The sequence below is a fragment of the Pyrgilauda ruficollis genome, unplaced genomic scaffold (genome assembly GCF_017590135.1).
Source record: "Pyrgilauda ruficollis isolate IOZ18807 unplaced genomic scaffold, ASM1759013v1 scaffold7, whole genome shotgun sequence".
In the NCBI taxonomy this organism is placed as follows: Eukaryota; Metazoa; Chordata; class Aves; order Passeriformes; family Passeridae; genus Pyrgilauda; species Pyrgilauda ruficollis.
Genome location: NW_024528821.1, coordinates 3963126 through 3981532, shown reverse-complemented (window position 1 = coordinate 3981532; position 18407 = coordinate 3963126). Strand labels below are relative to the sequence as shown.

Below are 18407 nucleotides of genomic sequence, written 5' to 3'. Positions count from 1 at the left end.
TGCCGGTGATTGGCCGTGGCGGCGCGCGGCCCGGTTTGAACAGTGGCCGTTGCGGCGCCGCCATTGGAACGGGCAGCGGCGGTTCCAGGTCAGTCCCGCGGCCGCCCCGCGACACCGGGCAGGGCCAGGCCGGGCCCGCTCCGCCCCCGCTCCAGCCCCGCACCCACCCCGGGGCTTCTGCTCCATCCCCGAGCCCCGGCAGGGCCGCCGCACCCCCCCCTCCATCCCAGAGCTCCGCTGAGGCCGCTCCCCGCCCGCTCCCCCCCCCAGCCCGGGCAGGCCCGAGGGGAGCCCCGCTCCGTGTCCCGTCCCACCTCACGGCGCTCGTGTCCCGCAGGCTGGTGATGGTGCGGGAGGACGAGAAGGGCATCCCGGTGCGCGTGGCGCTGCGCTGCCGGCCGCTGGTGCCCAAGGAGAGCAGCGAGGGCTGCCGGACGTGCCTGTCCTTCGTGCCCGGCGAGCCGCAGGTGAGCCTCGGGGGGTCCCGGGGGTCCCGCAGCCCGGGCGCCGCTCCCAGCGCTGCCCCGTGCCTCTCGCCCGCAGGTCGTGGTGGGCAATGACAAAGCCTTCACCTACGACTACGTGTTCGACCCGTCCGCGGAGCAGGAGGAGGTTTTCAACACGGCGGTGTCGCCTCTGGTCCGAGGCATCTTCAAAGGTTTGTCCCGGATTTTGCCCGTTTGGAGCCCGGTTCTCTCCGCAGAACGGGGCGGGTGTGTTCTCTGTGGCAGTTTTTGTGGAATGCCAGAGGAGTTTGGGTTAAAAGGGACCTTAAAGCCCATCCAGTGCCACCCCTGCCATGGCAGGGACACCTTCCACTGTGCCAGGTTGCTCCAAGCCCTGTCCAACCTGGCCTTGGGCACTTCCAGGGATCCAGGGCAGCCACGGCTTCCCTGGGCCTCCCCGCCCTCACAGGGATCAATTCCTTCCCAATATTCCTCTGGCAGTGGGAAGCCATTCCCTTGTCCTGACAGCCATTATAAAATGTCCCTCTCCCTGCTTAAGAATAAGACAATGAATTGATAAACATCCTGTTCCAGGATGCTGCAGTGTTGCTGGGATGGCAGAGATTTTTGTGCTGTGCTTCTGTTTAGCTCTAATAAAACATCGAGTCTTCACAAAGAGCTGAAATAACCATATTACCTGTGCTTTAGGAAGTTTTCATTGCCTTTTTTTCCCCGCCCTCGGTGTTCCTGACTGTGATCTATGCTTAAAGCTGGTGTAAACTGAGGATTTTCTGCAAGGGTGGTTTTCAAAAATGCAGCTTTCAGTCTCCGTGTGACTCACCCCGGTGTCCTTTGTTCCCTCAGGATACAATGCCACTGTCTTGGCCTACGGACAGACGGGATCAGGGAAAACCTATTCCATGGGAGGCACCTACACTGCCAACCAGGAGCATGAGCCCAGCGTGGGGGTCATCCCCAGGGTCATCAAGCTGCTCTTTGAAGAGCAGCAGCAAAGGCAGGATTGGGACTTCGTCCTCAAAGTTTCTTATTTGGAGGTAAAAGTTTGGTTTTTATCAAGTTAGGAATAAAGGGAGCTTTGAGGTCACCTCCTTCAGGTAACAGATGTTGGTTAAATCAACCCCTAAGACCCCAGGAGGTTTTGTTAGTCCTTTCTGGTCCAAGGTGTCTTTCCCTGAAGGTGAAATGAGTAAAATGTGATGCTAAATTAGCCCTAATTTGGCTGGTAACTCTGAGCTGCTCCTCTGGTGCCTCCAGATTTACAACGAGGACATCCTGGACCTGCTGTGCCCCTCCCGAGAGCGCTCCCCCATCAACATCCGGGAGGACCCCAAGGAAGGCATCAAGGTCTGCCCTGCTGGGGAGGGGTGGCAGGGCTGGGGACTGAAAAAGGGATTTGTGTGGGAGTTTCTGTCATCCCTGAAGCAGTGGGATGGGGATCATCCATGTATTGGGAGCAGCACAGAGAGATCCAGGGTGTGGGATGCTCAGGGAAAGCACAGCTTGCCAAGGAGCACAACCAGTCCCTCCTGCTCATCCCCTCTCTGGTGTGTCCCTGGGAGCTGCCTCTGCAGTACTTTATTCACACAAATCCCCTTCCTGTGACTGGCACAGCTCCCAGCTTGGCCCAGGATATCCATGGATTTGTCCCTGGAGCCCTGAGGAGCTCAGGCTCCATTCCAGAGCCAGCTGGCTCTGGAGCAGGCAGAGGAACCTGGGGGGTGTTTAGGAACAGCATCATGATGGGATTCCATGTTCCTGAAGTGAAATTCAGAACCAGTTTTTCCTGGGAGTTTCCATTCCAGCCCCCTGGCTGGAGTGATTCTTGGGAATGGGCTGGCACAGCCTGAGGTGGAGGGAGATTTTTCTGATCACAGGTGGGACAAAGAGGAAGCAGAGGATAAACAATGTTTCCTTCCTGGCTACAGATTGTGGGGTTGACAGAAAGAAATGTCACCTGTGCCCAAGAGACTGTGTCCTGCCTGGAGCAGGGGAACAACTCCAGAACTGTGGGATCCACGGCCATGAATTCCCAGTCCTCCAGATCCCACGCCATCTTCACCATCTGCATCGACCAGAAGAAGAAAAATGACAAGTGAGTGTCATTGTGCAGCTGATGAGAGCTACTTTGCCAAAATTTCCTCATCCTGGCCCTGAGCTGTGCTTCTCAAGGCAGTTCAGGTTTTGGCTCTCTGAATTTTCAGCTCCTGGGCTGCTCCTTTTCTTCCTGGGAGAGTAAAACAGTTTCTTTCTGCCCTAGGAACTGCAGTTTTCACTGCAAGCTGCACCTGGTGGACCTTGCTGGCTCTGAGAGACAAAAGAAGACCAAGGCTGAGGGAGACAGACTCAAAGAAGGTCTCTGGGCTGGGACTGGTGGAGTTTGGGTTTCTTCTCACTTGGGACTTAATAAAAGAGCAAAACTACTTCAACCCTTTAATTTTCTTTTTTTAAAGCTTGTTAAAGTTTTAATAAGGGCAGGAAATGAGGAGTTTGGAGCTGTTGAGGTGGCTGTGCTCACTGTGAGCTTTGTCTGCAGGAATCAACATCAACAGAGGCCTCCTGTGCCTGGGGAATGTCATCAGTGCTCTGGGAGATGAGAATAAAAAGGGAGGGTTTGTCCCCTACAGAGACTCCAAGCTGACCAGGCTGCTGCAAGGTGAGAGAAGATGATGACAAAACCTAAACTTGAAGGTATTTTTTAAATAACAAAGCAGGAGAAAACCTCCCTGCTCAGAGCTGCTGCTGCAAAGGGATTTGTTTGTTTAATTCCTCATTGAAGCCAAGCCTTTCCTGGACTCTTATTTTAGGTTGCAATGCAGTGAGATTAGCTCAAAACAAGTCCTGCTCTCTTGCACTTTTGTGACAGGAGGAAACAAGACAAATTCAGGGGCTATTTTTGATGGGGAGAAGGAAGAGGAGAAGTCTGGGAGCAGAGATCTATTATTGTACCTTAATTATAGCAACTCCCTGGGTGATGTCACAGCCAGAATGAAGCTCCAGCTCTCTGTGCTTTCCCTGGGATTTGTTTTCTTAGTCTGAATATCTGGTCTTTATTTTTCAGTAGCTGGGATTTGTCTTTCAATGCATTTTATTTAAGTTACCCTTTAATTTGGGTACAGCTTTAGTAATTAAATTACTGGGGTTTTTATGGTAATTACATAATTTGGTACAAATGCTCTTCAGTGTTTTCCATGTCTGAAAGTACCTCATTAAAACCTGGATTGGGCTGGATTTTTTGGGCTGGGGCCCCTGGCTTTTTTTCTGATCAGTAGCTTTAAGAGCCAGTTTGTATAAAACCAAAGGGTTTTATACAAACCATGCAGTTTGTGATCTGTTCTTAGCCAAAAATTCCTTAAATAGGATAAAATTCTGGATATTCATGGAGATCTTGTTGGGAGGGGAAAACCTGAAAGAACCAGGCAAGAAATGCCCTAATAAAATTATTTATTAGGGCAACAACTGAGGCTTCTGGGGTGAATCCTTTGGTTTCAAACCCTGACTTTGGTTTTCAAAAACCCACTTTAAACCAGAACTGAGTGTGCAGAGGAGAAAATAGTGAGTGGCACCAAAATCCAGCTGTCTAATCTGCATTTTGGGGATGCACTCATGGCATTTCCCTGCCACTGTTGCTCTGACAGCTTTGACATTGTTTCTTTTCCTTCCCAGACTCCCTGGGTGGGAACAGCCACACGCTGATGATTGCCTGCGTGAGCCCGGCGGATTCCAACCTGGAGGAGACCCTGAACACTCTGCGTTATGCTGACAGGGCCAGGAAGATCAAAAACAAACCCATTGTCAACGTGGACCCCCAGGCAGCTGAGCTGCACCAGCTGAAGCAGCAGGTACTGGGGGAACCCCTCAGCAAACCCCAAAGGAAGGCAGAACCTCACAAAAAATGCAAAACATCCCTAACGTGCATTGCTCTGTCTCTGGAGCTGGCTGGGAAGGGGATGTGTGGATATTTCTTGTTTTCCTGCAGCCAGAGAAAAGTGGTGGTGCTGGTGTAATTTAAATTTCCCTTCCACCCAACAAATCATTGCCTGGTGAGCTACAGGCACAATTAAAAACACAGAGATGGTTTGGTGCCTTCCTGACATCTCCTGCCTGTGCCCAGCATGGCAGAAGGGAAGGGTTTTCCCTGGGGTGACCCCAGAGGGTAGTGAAGAACCTTTTATTTGAGGAATAATAACTTGAAGTATTGTAACAACACCACTCCTTTCCCCAGGCAGTGATAAAAGGGGAATTTTGGAGCAGAGGAGTCAGGAAGACCAAGGATCCGTGGAGCTGTTACATTTACAAACAATAATTATTTGTCTTTGCAGGTCCAGCAGCTCCAGGTGTTGCTGCTCCAGGCCCATGGAGGGACCCTGCCTGTGGCTCTCAAGTAAGATTTGTTATTTAATGTCCTCTGGATGTGTATTTATCACACTCCAGAGAAGTTCCTGATCTCTTAGCTCTGGGCAGTGCTGTGGAGTGAGGGGAGAACAAATTGGTTGCTTTTTTTGCCCCTCTTTTTGTCATCCTTGCTGGAATTCCCTGGGATATTTAGTTTTGTAGCAAACACCTCATAAATGAAAAAATCTGTTGCATGAAGTAGAAGAGGAAGCAGGAAACACCTCAGGATAAATTCCTGTCTCTGAGACCCATCCATCCCTGTTCCCCTCACCCCTCTACCCCTAAATGTGGGGCAGTTCCACCCACGTTATCCTTAAAAGCACAAAATCTGGGACAGAGTTGGACTGTGCAGGTGCTGTGTTCTGGGGATGTTCCAAAACCAAGAACATGGAGTTCACAACCTCTGTTTGGAGGTTTTTCCTGCATTCTGGAAGTGTCCAGGGCTTGGACAGACCCTGGAGCAGCCTGGTCTGTGGAAGGTGTTCCTGCCCATGGTGGGGTGGGGCTGAAGGAGCTTTAAGATCCTTTCCTCCCAAGCCATTCTGGACTATTTATTTTAAATTTTTTAGGGAATAATAATAATTTTAGAGGTAACTTCAGTGCTGTCCCAAAGCCCAAACTCACACCCAGCTGCTCCTTGCTCTTGCAGTGGTTTGGCCCCCTCAGAGAGCCTCCAATCCCTGATGGAGAAGAACCAATCCCTGCAGGAGGAGAACCAGAAGCTGAGCCAGGGCCTGAGTGAGGCTGCTGGGCAAACAGCACAGATGCTGGAGAGGATCATCCTGGTAAGTTCAGTTATCCCAGGAGAGCTCTAAATTGCTGGGAGTGAATCACCAGCAGCTCCTGTATTTATGACAAATTGAGAATTTCTCTTAAATGTTCCTTTCACGTTGATTCCAAATCAGCCAGAACAAAAAACCTGCCTGAATCTGTTGGTCTTTAGTTTCCTTTTGGAAAAAGGAGACCTGAATCTTTCAGCTTTTTTGATACTTTAAATATTTTGTTTTAATATTTTAAATAGCACTTGTGCTCTCCCTTCCTCATCCTGCTTTTTTCATATTGCCTGCAGTGTCTATCCCAGAAAAAATGCTGTGAAATCCAGGCTGGTGGCCCTGACCAGGAAAGATCTTTCAGTGCATTGATTTTCACACTGCCAATCTTTTACTGCAAATTATCAGCTGATTCTGGCTTCTTATCTTCTACAATTCAATATAATTCTGATTTCTCTAGACAGAGCAAGAAAATGAGAAGATGAATGCAAAACTAGAGCAGCTCCAGCACCACGCTGTGTAAGTGTCCCCACATCCTTCTCCTGGGATAATGTCCTTGGGAATTCAGTGTTTTCAGTGGCATAAACTGGATCAAACCAGCTGGGGTTTGTTCATCCAGAATTAATTCAGAGGCTGAGTGGGGAAAGTTGTTCTTCCCTGGCACAAACTCCTTATGGACTTGTTCCCATGTTTGCAGGTGCAAGTTGGATCTGCAGAAGCTGGTGGAGACTGTGGAAGATGAGGAGTTAAAGGAAAATGTGGAGGTGATCCGGAACCTGCAGCAGGTGCTGGCTGAGCTGCAGGTAAGGCTGAGCCCAGGGAGGGGAGGGTTGTGACAACAATCCCAGGAAATCTGGGATTCCACTCCAACAGCTTCCCTCAAGGAGTCCAGCAATTAAAAGTGTGAAATGACTCTTGAGATCCACTTCAAAACTGTCCTGCCGTGCTGTAATGCTGCAGAAAGGCCACTTGTGCTGCTCCTGGGGGGAAGGGAAGGAGGAGTCTACATGGGAAAACCTGATACAGGAGCTTGGCATGGATTTCCTGTCCCTAAAATGGATGGAGTGCTCCAAACTTGGTGATTTTTATGGACAATGTAAATTGCAGGGGTCTGAAATTGTTAAGTAGAAGCTTCCAGGCTTTTGTCTAATGGAGGAATTTCAGTTCTGCCTCACTGGACATTCCTGGGGTCTGAAATTGTTAAGTAGAAGCTTCCAGGCTTTTGTCTCACTGGACATTCCTCTGTTCTCCTCCTCTTCGTGTTCTCTCCAGTGCTGGAGTTCAGGGAAGATTTCAAGGAATGGCTTTTCCAACTAGAAAAGGAGGAGTTTCCTCCCACTCCTTGAGGAGGAGGATGATGGTCTCTTTCCAGAGAGGTCCTGGCCAGAGGAGAATCACGTTGTGCTTTGCCATAATGTGCCAACAGACTGTTATTTCCTTCATTTTATTTCATATTTCCCTTTTCACCGAAATTTTCTTTCTCTGTCCACCAGAGTGAAAACGCTGCCATCACAGAAGATGCTGCAGAGCTGCCAAACTCTGAACAGCATTCTCCAGGTGTAAGTGAGGGGCTCAGCAGTGCACACCTCACTGGGGCATGGTTTTATCTCCTCATCACTTTTATCTGCTCCCTCCTGCTCATTTTCTAACCCAAATGCTTGATAAATCATCACCCTTGTCTGTGCTGTTTCAAACTCAATGTGTTCACAGTCAAGAACCTATTCTCATTTCTGAATATCTGATTTTTTTTTACATAAAAATGAATCTGAAGTGCTCTGTAGAAACAGAGATAATGTAATTCAGGAGCTCTGGATTGGCCTCTCCTCACGGCTGTGTCTCCTGCAGGAAGCAGAAGCGGGCCAGGAATCCAAGAGAGCCTCTGACTTCAGCACCCAACACGCCCTGCGCCAGGCACAGCTCTCCAGGGAGCTGCTGGAGCTCAACAAAGCCCTGACTCTGAAAGAGGCCCTGGCCAAAAAAATGTCTCAAAATGATACTCAGCTTGGACCCATTCAGTCCCAGTACCAGGTAAAGCTGAAATCCTCCTTGGTCAGTTTGTTTTCCCCAATTCCTGCCTGGAGAGGGAAGGGAGGAGAATTTTATTGAAAAGAATTTTATTTGGAGATTTCTTCTTCTTGTCCTTGCTAGACCAATATCAGGGATCTGGAATTAGAGGTCAGCAACTTGCAGAAGGAAAAGGAGGAGTTGGTCCTTGCTCTGCAAATGGCAAAGAAGGACATCAACCAGGCCAAGTAAGAGGGCTCTGCCTGCAGCTCTGGGGGCTGTAGTGTGTCTGAAAACCCAATGTCTTGCACTTCCATCATCTGTAAAAGCTCTTTTTTGGTGTAAAAGTGTCCCTTTAATGTGCCAGGAGCTGGAAAGTAGCTTTCAGCAGCAGCAGAGGTGAGAGAGGTGACATTTGGATTTGCTGTTGTTTCTCTCCAGGCTGAGCGAGCGGCGCCGGAAAAGGCTCCAGGAGCTGGAAGCACAAATCAGTGAGCTCAAGAGAAAGCTGAATGAGCAATCCAAGCTCTTGAAGCTGAAGGAATCCACAGAGCACACGGTGTCCAAACTGAACCAGGAGATCAGGGTAACCAGCAAGCACCTCTGACTTGAGCCAGTGTGGGCAAAGCAGCTCCCTGACAGGAATCCCAAACAGGAATCCACTTTTAGTGCATTAGTGTTTAGTCAGACTGAAAATAGCAGTTTTTGGCAAGATTCCTGTGGCTATTTGGCCACAATAGCCAGGTGACTAGTGAGATCTGGGAGGAAAATAAGTCTAAAGTATCTTCTGGCATGTCTAATTTATTGCCTCAATCAAATAATTTATTTTCTCTTTGATTTCCCTAAATTGTGCCTGCATTTGTCTTCCTTTTATGCCTAAAAAGCCCCTGTATTTTAGCACTTTGAAAGTGTCCTGAGTGGGAGCACAGCAAGATTTCTCACCTGCCACACCCCACACCTGGCAGGAACAGGGGGGAATGGAGGTTGAATCTCTTTGGGATGTAAATCCTGGGTAATTCTTCCAGCCACTGGTGTTTTTCAGGAAATGAAGCAGCAAAGGGTGCAGCTGATGCGTCAGATGAAAGAAGACACCGAGAAATTCAGGCAGTGGAAGCAGCAGAAGGACAAGGAGGTGATCCAGCTGAAAGAAAAGGTGAGCAAACGTGCCCTTCACACTATTCCTCCCTCCAAAGTGCTGCCTGAAGGTTTCTTTAACTGGGAAGTATCTTAGAAGAGCTGGGAATGCTTTGAAGAGAAGCTTGGCTCATGTGGCTGCCACTTCTCACCACTTGGACTTGTTTGTGGCTGGAGATCCTCAAGCTCTTGCCACAGCTGTGACTCTGCTTTAAAGCAGAAAGCAAAAATAGTCAATATTTGAAGGATTTACACTTGTAGGATTTGGCCTCAGCATGGGAGGTTTTTAAACTTCCAAAGAAATGTTGGTTCTACAGAATCCAGCTGCTTGTGGTGGCTGAGTGCAATGGCCAGCAAACATCTGGAGTTCGGTGTCACAGCAATTCCTGCCCCTCAATGCCTTGGGGTGCTCCAGCTGGAATTTTGGGGGTGCAACCTTTCCTTTGTAATGAAAAATGTGACTTTTCCTGCTGTTTCTCCTTGCAGGACCGTAAGAGACAGTATGAGCTCCTCAAGCTGGAGAGGGATTTCCAGAAACAGGCCAACGTCCTGCGGCGCAAAACAGAGGAGGTGAGGAGCCAGCACCTCCTGGAAATCCCAACCAACCCCCAAGGTCTGCCAAGTGGGGCTGGAGGAAGGAACAGGATACACAGAAACCTCTGGAAGGATGTTTAGAGGCTGGAAAAAAAAATTTCTCTCTGTAGATAAATCCCCATTTCTGCTTTTGAGGGATCCCAGTTCAATTTGCTCCTTAAAGGCCAGGTGGCTCTGGGTGCCAGTGACTCTGGGTCCCAGGCTCCTGTGGCAAATCCATGCAGATGCCCAAGGTGGGAAGTGGGAAATGAGTTTGGGTGGTGGATCTACAAGGTTGCAGTTCAAAATCCTTTCAGGATGGCTTTGTAAAAGAAATTAATCTTTAACTCCTCGTTTTGGGTGTTTTCTTCTCCCTTCAGGCCTAAAAGGAGTTTTCCTTTAAAGGAGGAATGGCAGCAAAGGAAATAAATCCAGGGCAGGACTCCTTGAGTTAAACCAGAATAATCTGAGATTTATTGACCTTGTGCTGTCACTGTCCCAGTGTTTGCCCTGGGCTGGGAATCTCTGGTGTTTCCAGCTGTAGCAGGTGATTTGCAGTCCCTGCTCAGCTCCTTGTGGAATCTTTTCCAGGCAGCAGCTGCCAACAAACGCCTCAAGGATGCCCTGCAGAGGCAGAAGGAGGTGGCAGAGAAACGGAAGGAGACCCAAAATCGGGGCATGGAAGGAATTGCTGCACGAGTCAAAGTGGGTAACAGCATTTTGCATCCCTACAGTGGGCAAACTGGGATTTGGGGTGGGTGCTGCTGGTCTTGGTGGCTGGAGCACAGCAGCAGGACCAGGGAATTGCAATGGGATTATTCAGAAGGATTCAGTCCTGCAGTTGAGCTCAACCACTAGATTTTGGGGGTTATTTTTCCAGAGCTGGCTTGCAAATGAAGTTGAGGTTCTTGTCAGCACTGAGGAGGCTCGAAGACACCTGGCAGACCTGCTGGAGGACAGGAAAATCCTTGCAAAAGAGCTCCTTCAGCTGCAAGAGAAGAAAGATGCTGGAGAAAACCCCCCTCCAAAGCTCCGGGTAAGAAGAAATTCCTCTTTTCCCAGCCCACTCCTCTGGCTGTTCAGCAATACTGGATTCATTCTTCTCTCTCCTACTTGACCTGTTCCTTCAGGCATGGATCCCACCTTTTCTGAGAGAAAGGGTTAATATTTGTATCCTCTGACCTGTCAGGGACAAGAGGTGCTGAAGGAACTTGTTACTTAATGGAATTTGGGGAATTTTTTTCCCTGAAAGGGCAGTCAGGCTTTGGAACGGGCTGCCCATCGAAGTGGTGGAATCACCATCCCTGGAAGTGTCCAAAAACCATCTGGGTGTGGCACTTGGGGACATGGATGATCCATCAGTGTTGAACTCAAGTTCTGGGAGAGCTTTTCCATCCTCAGGGATTCAGAGGGATGTGAGTGGCTCACTCCCCTTAGCACAAACTTTTGGGGAGGAGCAATGCAACTGAAGCTGTGGGGAGATGCCTGGAGGCTTTCCTAGCTGGAATATCTGTAAATGTGTGATTTCCTCCCCTGTCCCTGCCCTGCATCCCTGTGTGCTGTGCTTCCAGAGGCGCACCTACTGCCTGGCTGACCTGCAGGCCCTGGACACGGATCTCTCTGTCTCCAAGCAGATTGAGAGCCTGCAAACAGAGATGGAGCTCAGGTGAGGCACTGCCACAAGGCTCACCCACACAGCCTTGCCTCTGCCTTTTCCCTCATTTCCATCCCAGCTCTCTGGGAGGTGGAGGAGGATGTAAAACACACTGAGTGACACTGGAGTGATGAGGGAAAGCTTTTTCACTCAGTGAAAGAGAAGTTGCTTTGGTCTGCTTCCTTAAGCAGCCCCCTAACCCATCTAATTGCTTTAGAGCCACTGCTAAAGCAAATTGGGGTAAAAATACAGATGCTGAAAATCTTTTTCTAAAGCTCCCAAGTTCAAAATCATCTTTACAGTCTGATTCATACTGATGGATGAACATTTTTCCTCTGCATCTATGGTCTATAATCATATTTACACTGGGTGTCAGCAAAGAAAGCCTTCCAATGCTCCACGGACAACCTTTGGTGTTTGATGGAATGGTTGGCCAAGCTCTGTCTCCACAGATGAAAAACATGCCCCGTGGTAAATTGTAACTGAAAACAGGACTGAGATGTAATTACATCAAGAATCTGCATCTTTATACACAGGATGATAGGGAGTGATATCTGAAGTTTTGTCTTTGTTTTGTTCAAAGCCAAAAAAGCCAAATTTGATGCAAAAAATCCAATTTTACGGAACCAAGAATTTCCAGTTCTTGGGGTCCAAAGGACACTTCAGGAAGGAATTTGGTCCCAACACCCCATCCATCAGAGGGATTTATAACAAATGGTGGAAGATGTGGAGGAGTGGTTTTTGGTATTGGCCAAGCAACCAAACAAGTTGGAAATGGCTTTTCAGGAGGTGAAACCCCCAAACCCCTTTCAGTGGGTTTTCCTGGCTGGAGTGTTTCCAAAATGTCAGGAAAATACTCAGGAACTTAGACTGGGTGTTTTGGGCTGTTAGGTAGCACCTCTGGGGGGAAAAACCTCCACTTTTATTTGGCAATGTGGAGTGGAGGCCAAACTCCCCAGGGAAGCACTGCAGGCTCCAGGTGCTCTACTGAGCAGCAAAATTCCCAATTTATACCATTTTACTTAATATTCTGGGAACAGTCATACTAGCCCAGAAACCAGCCCTGGTTTTCTCCTGTGTTGTAACCCCAAATCCATGGATTTTCCATGATTCCAATCCCAGGAGTGCCCAGATAGCAGATCTGCAGCAGAAACTCCTGGATGCAGACAATGGAGATCGGGCCAAGCAGCGCTGGGACAGCATTGCCACCATCCTGGAGGCCAAATGTGCTCTGAAGTATCTCCTGGGAGAGGTAAACCCTGGATTTTCCTCTTTTAGCCCTGAAAACAAAGGCTGTAAGTCTGCTTAGCCACAAATAACAGGAAATGACCAAAGGAATTTGAATGGAGCCTTCTTGTAGTGGATGAGGTTTATTCCCCTCTCAAGTTTGGATTAGAGTAATCTCTATGGGGCAGTGAAATCTGAAAAGCAGGGAAGAGGAGAGTGGAATAGATGAGGGTCTGGAGATACCAGCTAAATGCTTGCATGGGAAAGGGAAAAAGCAAATTTCAGAAGTGGAAGAGAAGAAAAAGTAACTAAAGTACTTCCTGAACAAGCGGGGAAACAAGGGCAGTGCTGGCTGAGGTCAGGGGAAGCAGTGGAATTGGTGTTGAGATGGGAAAAAGAGAAATTGGGGAATTATGGGATCAGGGAAAGAGCAACTGAAGGACAAAATTACCTGTTGCTCCCTGGTGCTTGGAAATCAAAGGAGAAAGGTGAAAAGGAAAATACTCCAAGTGCTGCAGGAAGGGAGGTGAATTCAGAGCTGTGAACAAGACCCTCAGCTCCCTGGTTTGCACTTCCACAGTGCCTGCCTCTGAATCTCTGGTTTCCTTGGTGCTGAGGGCTGGTCCAGTTCCTGGGGTGGATGGAAGTACAGGGATGCTTCTCCTCCACACTGCAGCACCTGTCCCAGCAGGGAATCCCTGTCCCAAGCCATGCCTTGCTCTTGTTTTCCAGCTGGTCTCCTCCAAAGTGCAGGAGAGCAAACTGCAGAGCGGCCTGCAGCAGAGCCAGGCCAGCTGCTCTGATGTGCAGAAGATGCTGATGGAAGAGAGAAACCACATGGCAGAGATGGAGGCAGAGTTCCAAAATCAGATTTTGGTGCAGGAACAGCAACACCAGGAAAAGGTGAATCACAGCTCATGGAAATCTTGGAGTCTGATCTCCAGGTCTGCTCAGAAAGAAAGGCAAAGGGGGATGTGCTGAAATGAAGCTGGTGCTGAATATCAGCTCAAATTTTGTTGGATTTTTGCAGATGGTTCATTCAAAGCCAAAGAAATCTCTGTATTTATCCTGTGTAAATTGGTTTATTCAGTAACTTTCCTCCTGCTTTAAATGAGGAGGTTACACCTGAGCACAGGATCACTTTTCAGATGGATCAGGGTAGAATTGTGCTGGAAGTGACAGGAAATTTCCCTGAACCTGGACTTTGACGCCAAGTGCTCCTTTCAGCAATTCACCCCTGTTTATTCCAACTTGCTTTTAGGTTCTGTACCTGCTCAGCCAATTCCAGCAGAAAGAAGCAGCAGAGAAGAGATTGGAAGATTCCCTGAACGAGCAGGAGAAACAACTGCAGGAGCGACTGAGGTTCCAGGTGCAGAGGCTGGGTGTGCTGGGGGAGGCTGGGATCCTTTGGGATACCTGGAATTAGAAGGATTGTGTTTTCCCTGTGCAGAAGCCTGCATGGGGTGGTTGCTGTGCAGGCTGGAATAACCCTGGGGCATTTTCTCTTATTTATCTCCAATGAAACAAATTTCCTCTTGTCCTGCAAACAGGAGGAAGAGCTGGAAAAAATGAGGGAGATCTGTGAAAAGAACCAGGAACTCCTCCGGGAAAATGACACTCTGAAACAGGTAGAGCCTTGCACAGACACCAGAGCCTCGTGGCACGTGGGTTTGATGGATTTTGCAGAGCTAATTCTTGTCCCTTTTGACAGAAACTGCTGCTCCTCCAAGTTGCCAGTGGCCAGAAGATCCGGCACATCCAGCAAAGGCTACCTGAGTCTCCAGACTCTTCTTTTGATTATGTTCCACCCAAAGTAAGAAAGAGGCTGCTCAGTTTGTGTTGCACCTGAATTCTTTGCCAGAGTTAATCTTGGCTATTGATAATGTGGTTTTCTTTCTCCTAAGCTGCTTTTACCAGGCACTTGTTCTGCTCATTGAAGTGGCCCCTTCAGTCCTTTCCAGAAGACTCAAATACTTTGTTAGTTTTTTTGGTTAAAAAAGAAAAAAGCAAACAAACCCCCAAACCTGTTTCTTCATTGTAGATCTGACTCTGTATCCTCCTTCACAATCCAGATTGTTTTTCTGTAGCATTCCCAGTCTAAATTATGGAGCAAGGCACATGTTTCACAGCAAACTTTGCTGCTTTGCATAGAGCCAAATCTTAGTGCTAGGAGGAAGAAATAATTCAAAATTCTTTGGACAGGAGTGTGTGACACTTGTTTTTTGTCATGTGATATGTCAACAACTCAGCCTTCAGAAGATTTGTCATCAATAGTTTAAATTGATTGAATTTTCAATCCTGATAATTGGATCTTTTTTTCCTTCCCTCACTCCACAACTTTCTTGGCTGTGAGGGACTCTGAAAACCCTAATAAAACCTTCCTAAAATGTAATCATTATTAATATTATGAATGAAATCTAGCTGATTTTTGGTGGCCTGACCCCTCGTGCTCCTGTGTTGCAGCCCAAGTGCCGCCGGCAGACGACAGCCAAGCCCCGAGCACCCAGCCCCGAGGTGGATGTGGAGGAGCTGCTCTCTGACCCTGGGGAGCTGGAGGATTCTGACTGGCTTCCAGGGAAAGCAGGCAGAGGAAGCAAGAAAAACCTCATGGGGGTAAGATCCAGCTGCCCTTGATCCTGTGTCTGTTAGGGAATCACTTGCTGTGTGCAGGGGTTGGGTATGGAGTTGGGAGGTGTGGTGTCTCCACTGCTCTCAAAGTGGCAGGAATGGGTTATTTGGGTGCTTGGGGATATTTGGGGCATTCCCAGAGACACAGCAAAGGTTGTCTGCAGTCAGCAAGACCTTCCTGGACGGGTTTTCCCTGTCCAAGTCACCTTCTCCCATGTTCTGTCCTGCTGCCTGTGTCTGAGCTGGCCTCTGCTTTAGGAACAGCCCCAACAGCAGCCACATTCATCCAGAGAGCCAACTTTAGGGGAAAAAAAACAAATAAAAAAAAGATGGCCTGTTGTGGATCCCCGTTTCTTTGGGAACCTGCAGCTTCCAGTCCTGACAGAGCCTCAGCTTCCATCTCTCTGTGTCAGTCTGGAGCTTCAGCCTCTGGCTCAGAAAATTCCTGAGGCTTTTGGGCTGGGGACTCCCTCTTCTTGTGGAAGTGTGGCACAGAAACTGGGATCCTTTGGCATAACCTCAAGTCAGGCACTGAGTAACTGAAGGTACTTCTGTAGATCCTGAAGATGGATCTGTAGGTGGAAGGATTTTATTCTGGATATTAGGAAGAAAATTATTCTGGGATGTAGCAAAATGCGAAATGGCGGCAAAATGCGACAAGGGGCAGCATGGGGGTGTTCCTGTCCTTGAGATGTCACTGCTGGCAGGACCTGGAGCATTCCAGGAGCATCCTGGCCATTGTTCCCCCTTGCCTCCTCCACAGTGCTCGTGCAAGGGCCACTGTGGGAACAGGCAGTGTGGCTGCAGGAAGCAGAAGTTGGGATGCACCGACGGCTGCAGCTGCGCCGCAGCCAAGTGCAGGAACAGGGAGCGGGGCCTGGTGAGTGCTGCTGGCTCTGGGGGGCACAGGGGCTGCATTTGGGCAGGAGCAAAGCTGGATGAAGGGATAATTCCCACATGAGCATAGTTTGTCCAGGCAGAGCACGTGCACTTTGCTGAAACTCTGTGAATGTCACTAATTAGTGCCTCTCTGGTAACTGAGGAAAATTTTCCACTGCAGGACCAGACTCTGCCTTTCAGGACAGAATTTTGGAGATTCACAGCAAAGATTTTCATGTTCCCACTTCTCATCCACAAATCCGAGGATAAACAGTTTCAATTTTCCTTTTGGACTCAGTAAATTAAAATTTTGTCTTTGGCTTCAGACAACACAAAATCCTGACTCATTCCCAGATTTCTTTTTAAGAACGGAAGGGATGGTTTGGGGGAGGAGCTTGTAGCAGCAGGAAGGTCCATCAGAAACTGGTGTTCCTAGTGGGAATTTTGCTCTTGGATCTCAGAGATGTGGAGCAGGGACATCCCATAGTGCTCTAATTATTGCCTATTTTATGGAGGCCTAGTCTGAGCTGCAGCATCCTGTACTGAGGAAAACTTCCCAGCTGGAGAGCAGGGGGCTGTGGTGGGAAGGGCAGGGATGGATGTTCTGCAGGAGCTTCACCCTCTGCTGCCCCTCAGGAAACCACAACATACGAGGAGAACAAAAGGGACTCAGAGGGGTCCTTGAAGCTGGAAGACCCCACGGAGGTGAAAGCAGAAGACAGCTTCTTCCAGCCCGTGTGTGCCATTCCAACCACCAAGGTATTCCCAGGGGACAGCAGAGCTGCTGAATGAGGGGTCTTGGGGGGAAATCACTCCAGAGGAGAAGCTGCTGCTGGAAAACTCTGCACAGCTCCAGGCAGCTCGTGTGGTAGTCAAGAAGGTGCTGAATTCTTAAGTTCCCACACTGAAATGATGCCATGAGCTTGTCACGTTTTCCTGCAGCACCTTCAGCAAGGAGAGGGGGGAAGTGAGGAGTTTGCAGGACAAAATTCTGTCTGTCCATGTTCAGAGTGACCTCTCTGACCTGCCACATCTCATTTCACCTCAGCTAAACAAATTCCCTTATCCCGTGGGAACCCACCTATTCCAACTGCTGTCTCTCCCTGCTGGATCTTGGTATTTTGTCAAAAAATTTGTCTTTTTCCTGACTTGAGTAAGAATAGCCACTCTTGAGGCTGGCCTGGTGCTTGGTGTCCTGCTGCCTCTGGTGGGTCACCTCAGCTGTGACTAACTCCAAAGATTGTCCCTTGCTTTCCCACAGGTCCTGCACGACATGACAGAGCAGGAGGTGCTCCTGAAGATTCCCAGCACTGCTGCCTCCCTGTTTGGGAGGGATGAGGAGTCCCAGGAGAACCAGAACCCCTTTGGGAGGAGGAAGAAGAGGATGCTGAGCAGCAACATCAGCTTCTTCTCAGGCTGCACCCCCATCAAGGAGTAGTTTACCTGACCCGGAGCTTTCCCGTCCCTTTAGGCCACATTCCTGGTGATTTTTGAGGGAGTTGGATTCTCCTGCTGGAGCAGCAGCTCCTGCCCTCAGCAAGGGAGTCAAGCTGCTCCTTTCTTTGTTATGTCTCTGTAAATATTTGTGTGTTGGGGCCAGGTGGGGGGTAGGAATCTTTCCTCTGGAATTCCTGGAGTGAATGGAGGTGATTTTCCAGGTGGGTGTTCCCAGCTCCCTCCCTCCTGCTGAGCTGTGAACGCTGGGTACGGTTTCACCTGAAATCCTGAGAGAGCTTTGCCTCTGCACTGGAGTTCTGCTCCTGCCTCTTCCCATGGAGCCTGAAGGAACTTTTCCAGCTGCCCTGGGAGAGCCATGGAGTGAGAAGGCCCTGGCTGAAGTCTTAAAGCAGCAGCTCTGAACTGCTCAGGCTTTCTGGCCCCTTTGGCCTCTGGACTGTCTTTATTCAATGAACTTAGAAACTTGACTTATGTGAATAATGTAGGAATTTTAACTCTGGTTTGTGATTTTAATAAAGGAGTTACTAAAGAAACATGGCTCGGAGTTGGAATTATTGTGTACAACACCCCCTCAGCCTCCCCTGGGCTCTCTGCACTTAAATTTGGTCTTAAAACCAGGCCAGGAGGTGCTGTCACTGAGACCTGTTCAGGTCTTTCTGTCCAGACACCCCAAACAAGTTCTTGCTGCTTTTTCTTGCCCTCAGCCCTAAGTTATGAGTCTCAGCAGGAAGAAAAGGTGATAAACGTAAATTTTATTAAATTTATTTTTCTTCTTCTGCCAAGGGGTGTGACCCAGCTGTTCCTTGGGACATGCACAGGGCTGTGGGATTGGGGCAGCAGTTTCCCTGACCTGAGAATCCTCTTTATTTTCCTGTTGGACAAAGTCTCTGCCAGCTTAGGGAATCCCAGGATGGTCTGGGTTGGAAGGGGCCTTAAGGATCATCCACCAGCCCAGGCTGCTCCAAGCTCTGTCCAAGCTGGCCTTGGACACTTGCAGGAATGGGGCAGCCACAGAGCACAGACACCCTGTGCCAGGGTCTTGCCCCCTCACAGAATTCCTTCCCAAAATCCCCCCCTCACTCTCCCTGCTTTCCAAGTCTATGAAGGTCCTGAGAGCTGTAAAATATTTCCAAGTGATTTAAACGAGCATGGAAGTTCTGAGGGCTTAGGCCCTATTAGATTATCCCAAAAGGTATTTATATGTTATATATGATGACATAA

At 48.9% G+C, this 18407-nt stretch overlaps 1 protein-coding gene across 1 annotated transcript; it reads left to right on the top strand.

Annotated features, from left to right (window-relative positions):
• The first annotated feature begins 83 nt into the window (after window positions 1-83).
• KIF4A (kinesin family member 4A) lies at window positions 84-17719 on the top strand. Its single transcript, XM_041485208.1, has 31 exons — window positions 84-88; window positions 338-467; window positions 544-658; window positions 1311-1501; window positions 1722-1811; window positions 2393-2559; window positions 2725-2819; window positions 3001-3120; window positions 4131-4306; window positions 4787-4848; window positions 5509-5644; window positions 6090-6148; window positions 6327-6432; window positions 7123-7188; window positions 7475-7657; window positions 7778-7881; window positions 8075-8219; window positions 8676-8786; window positions 9254-9337; window positions 9932-10045; window positions 10221-10376; window positions 10912-11006; window positions 12117-12246; window positions 12954-13124; window positions 13483-13590; window positions 13772-13849; window positions 13933-14034; window positions 14685-14834; window positions 15613-15729; window positions 16365-16487; window positions 16990-17719. Exons 2-31 carry the CDS (start codon window positions 345-347, stop codon window positions 17164-17166), a joined length of 3654 nt encoding a protein of 1217 aa, XP_041341142.1. The 5' UTR covers window positions 84-88; window positions 338-344; the 3' UTR covers window positions 17167-17719.
• Window positions 17720-18407: the final 688 nt, after the last annotated feature.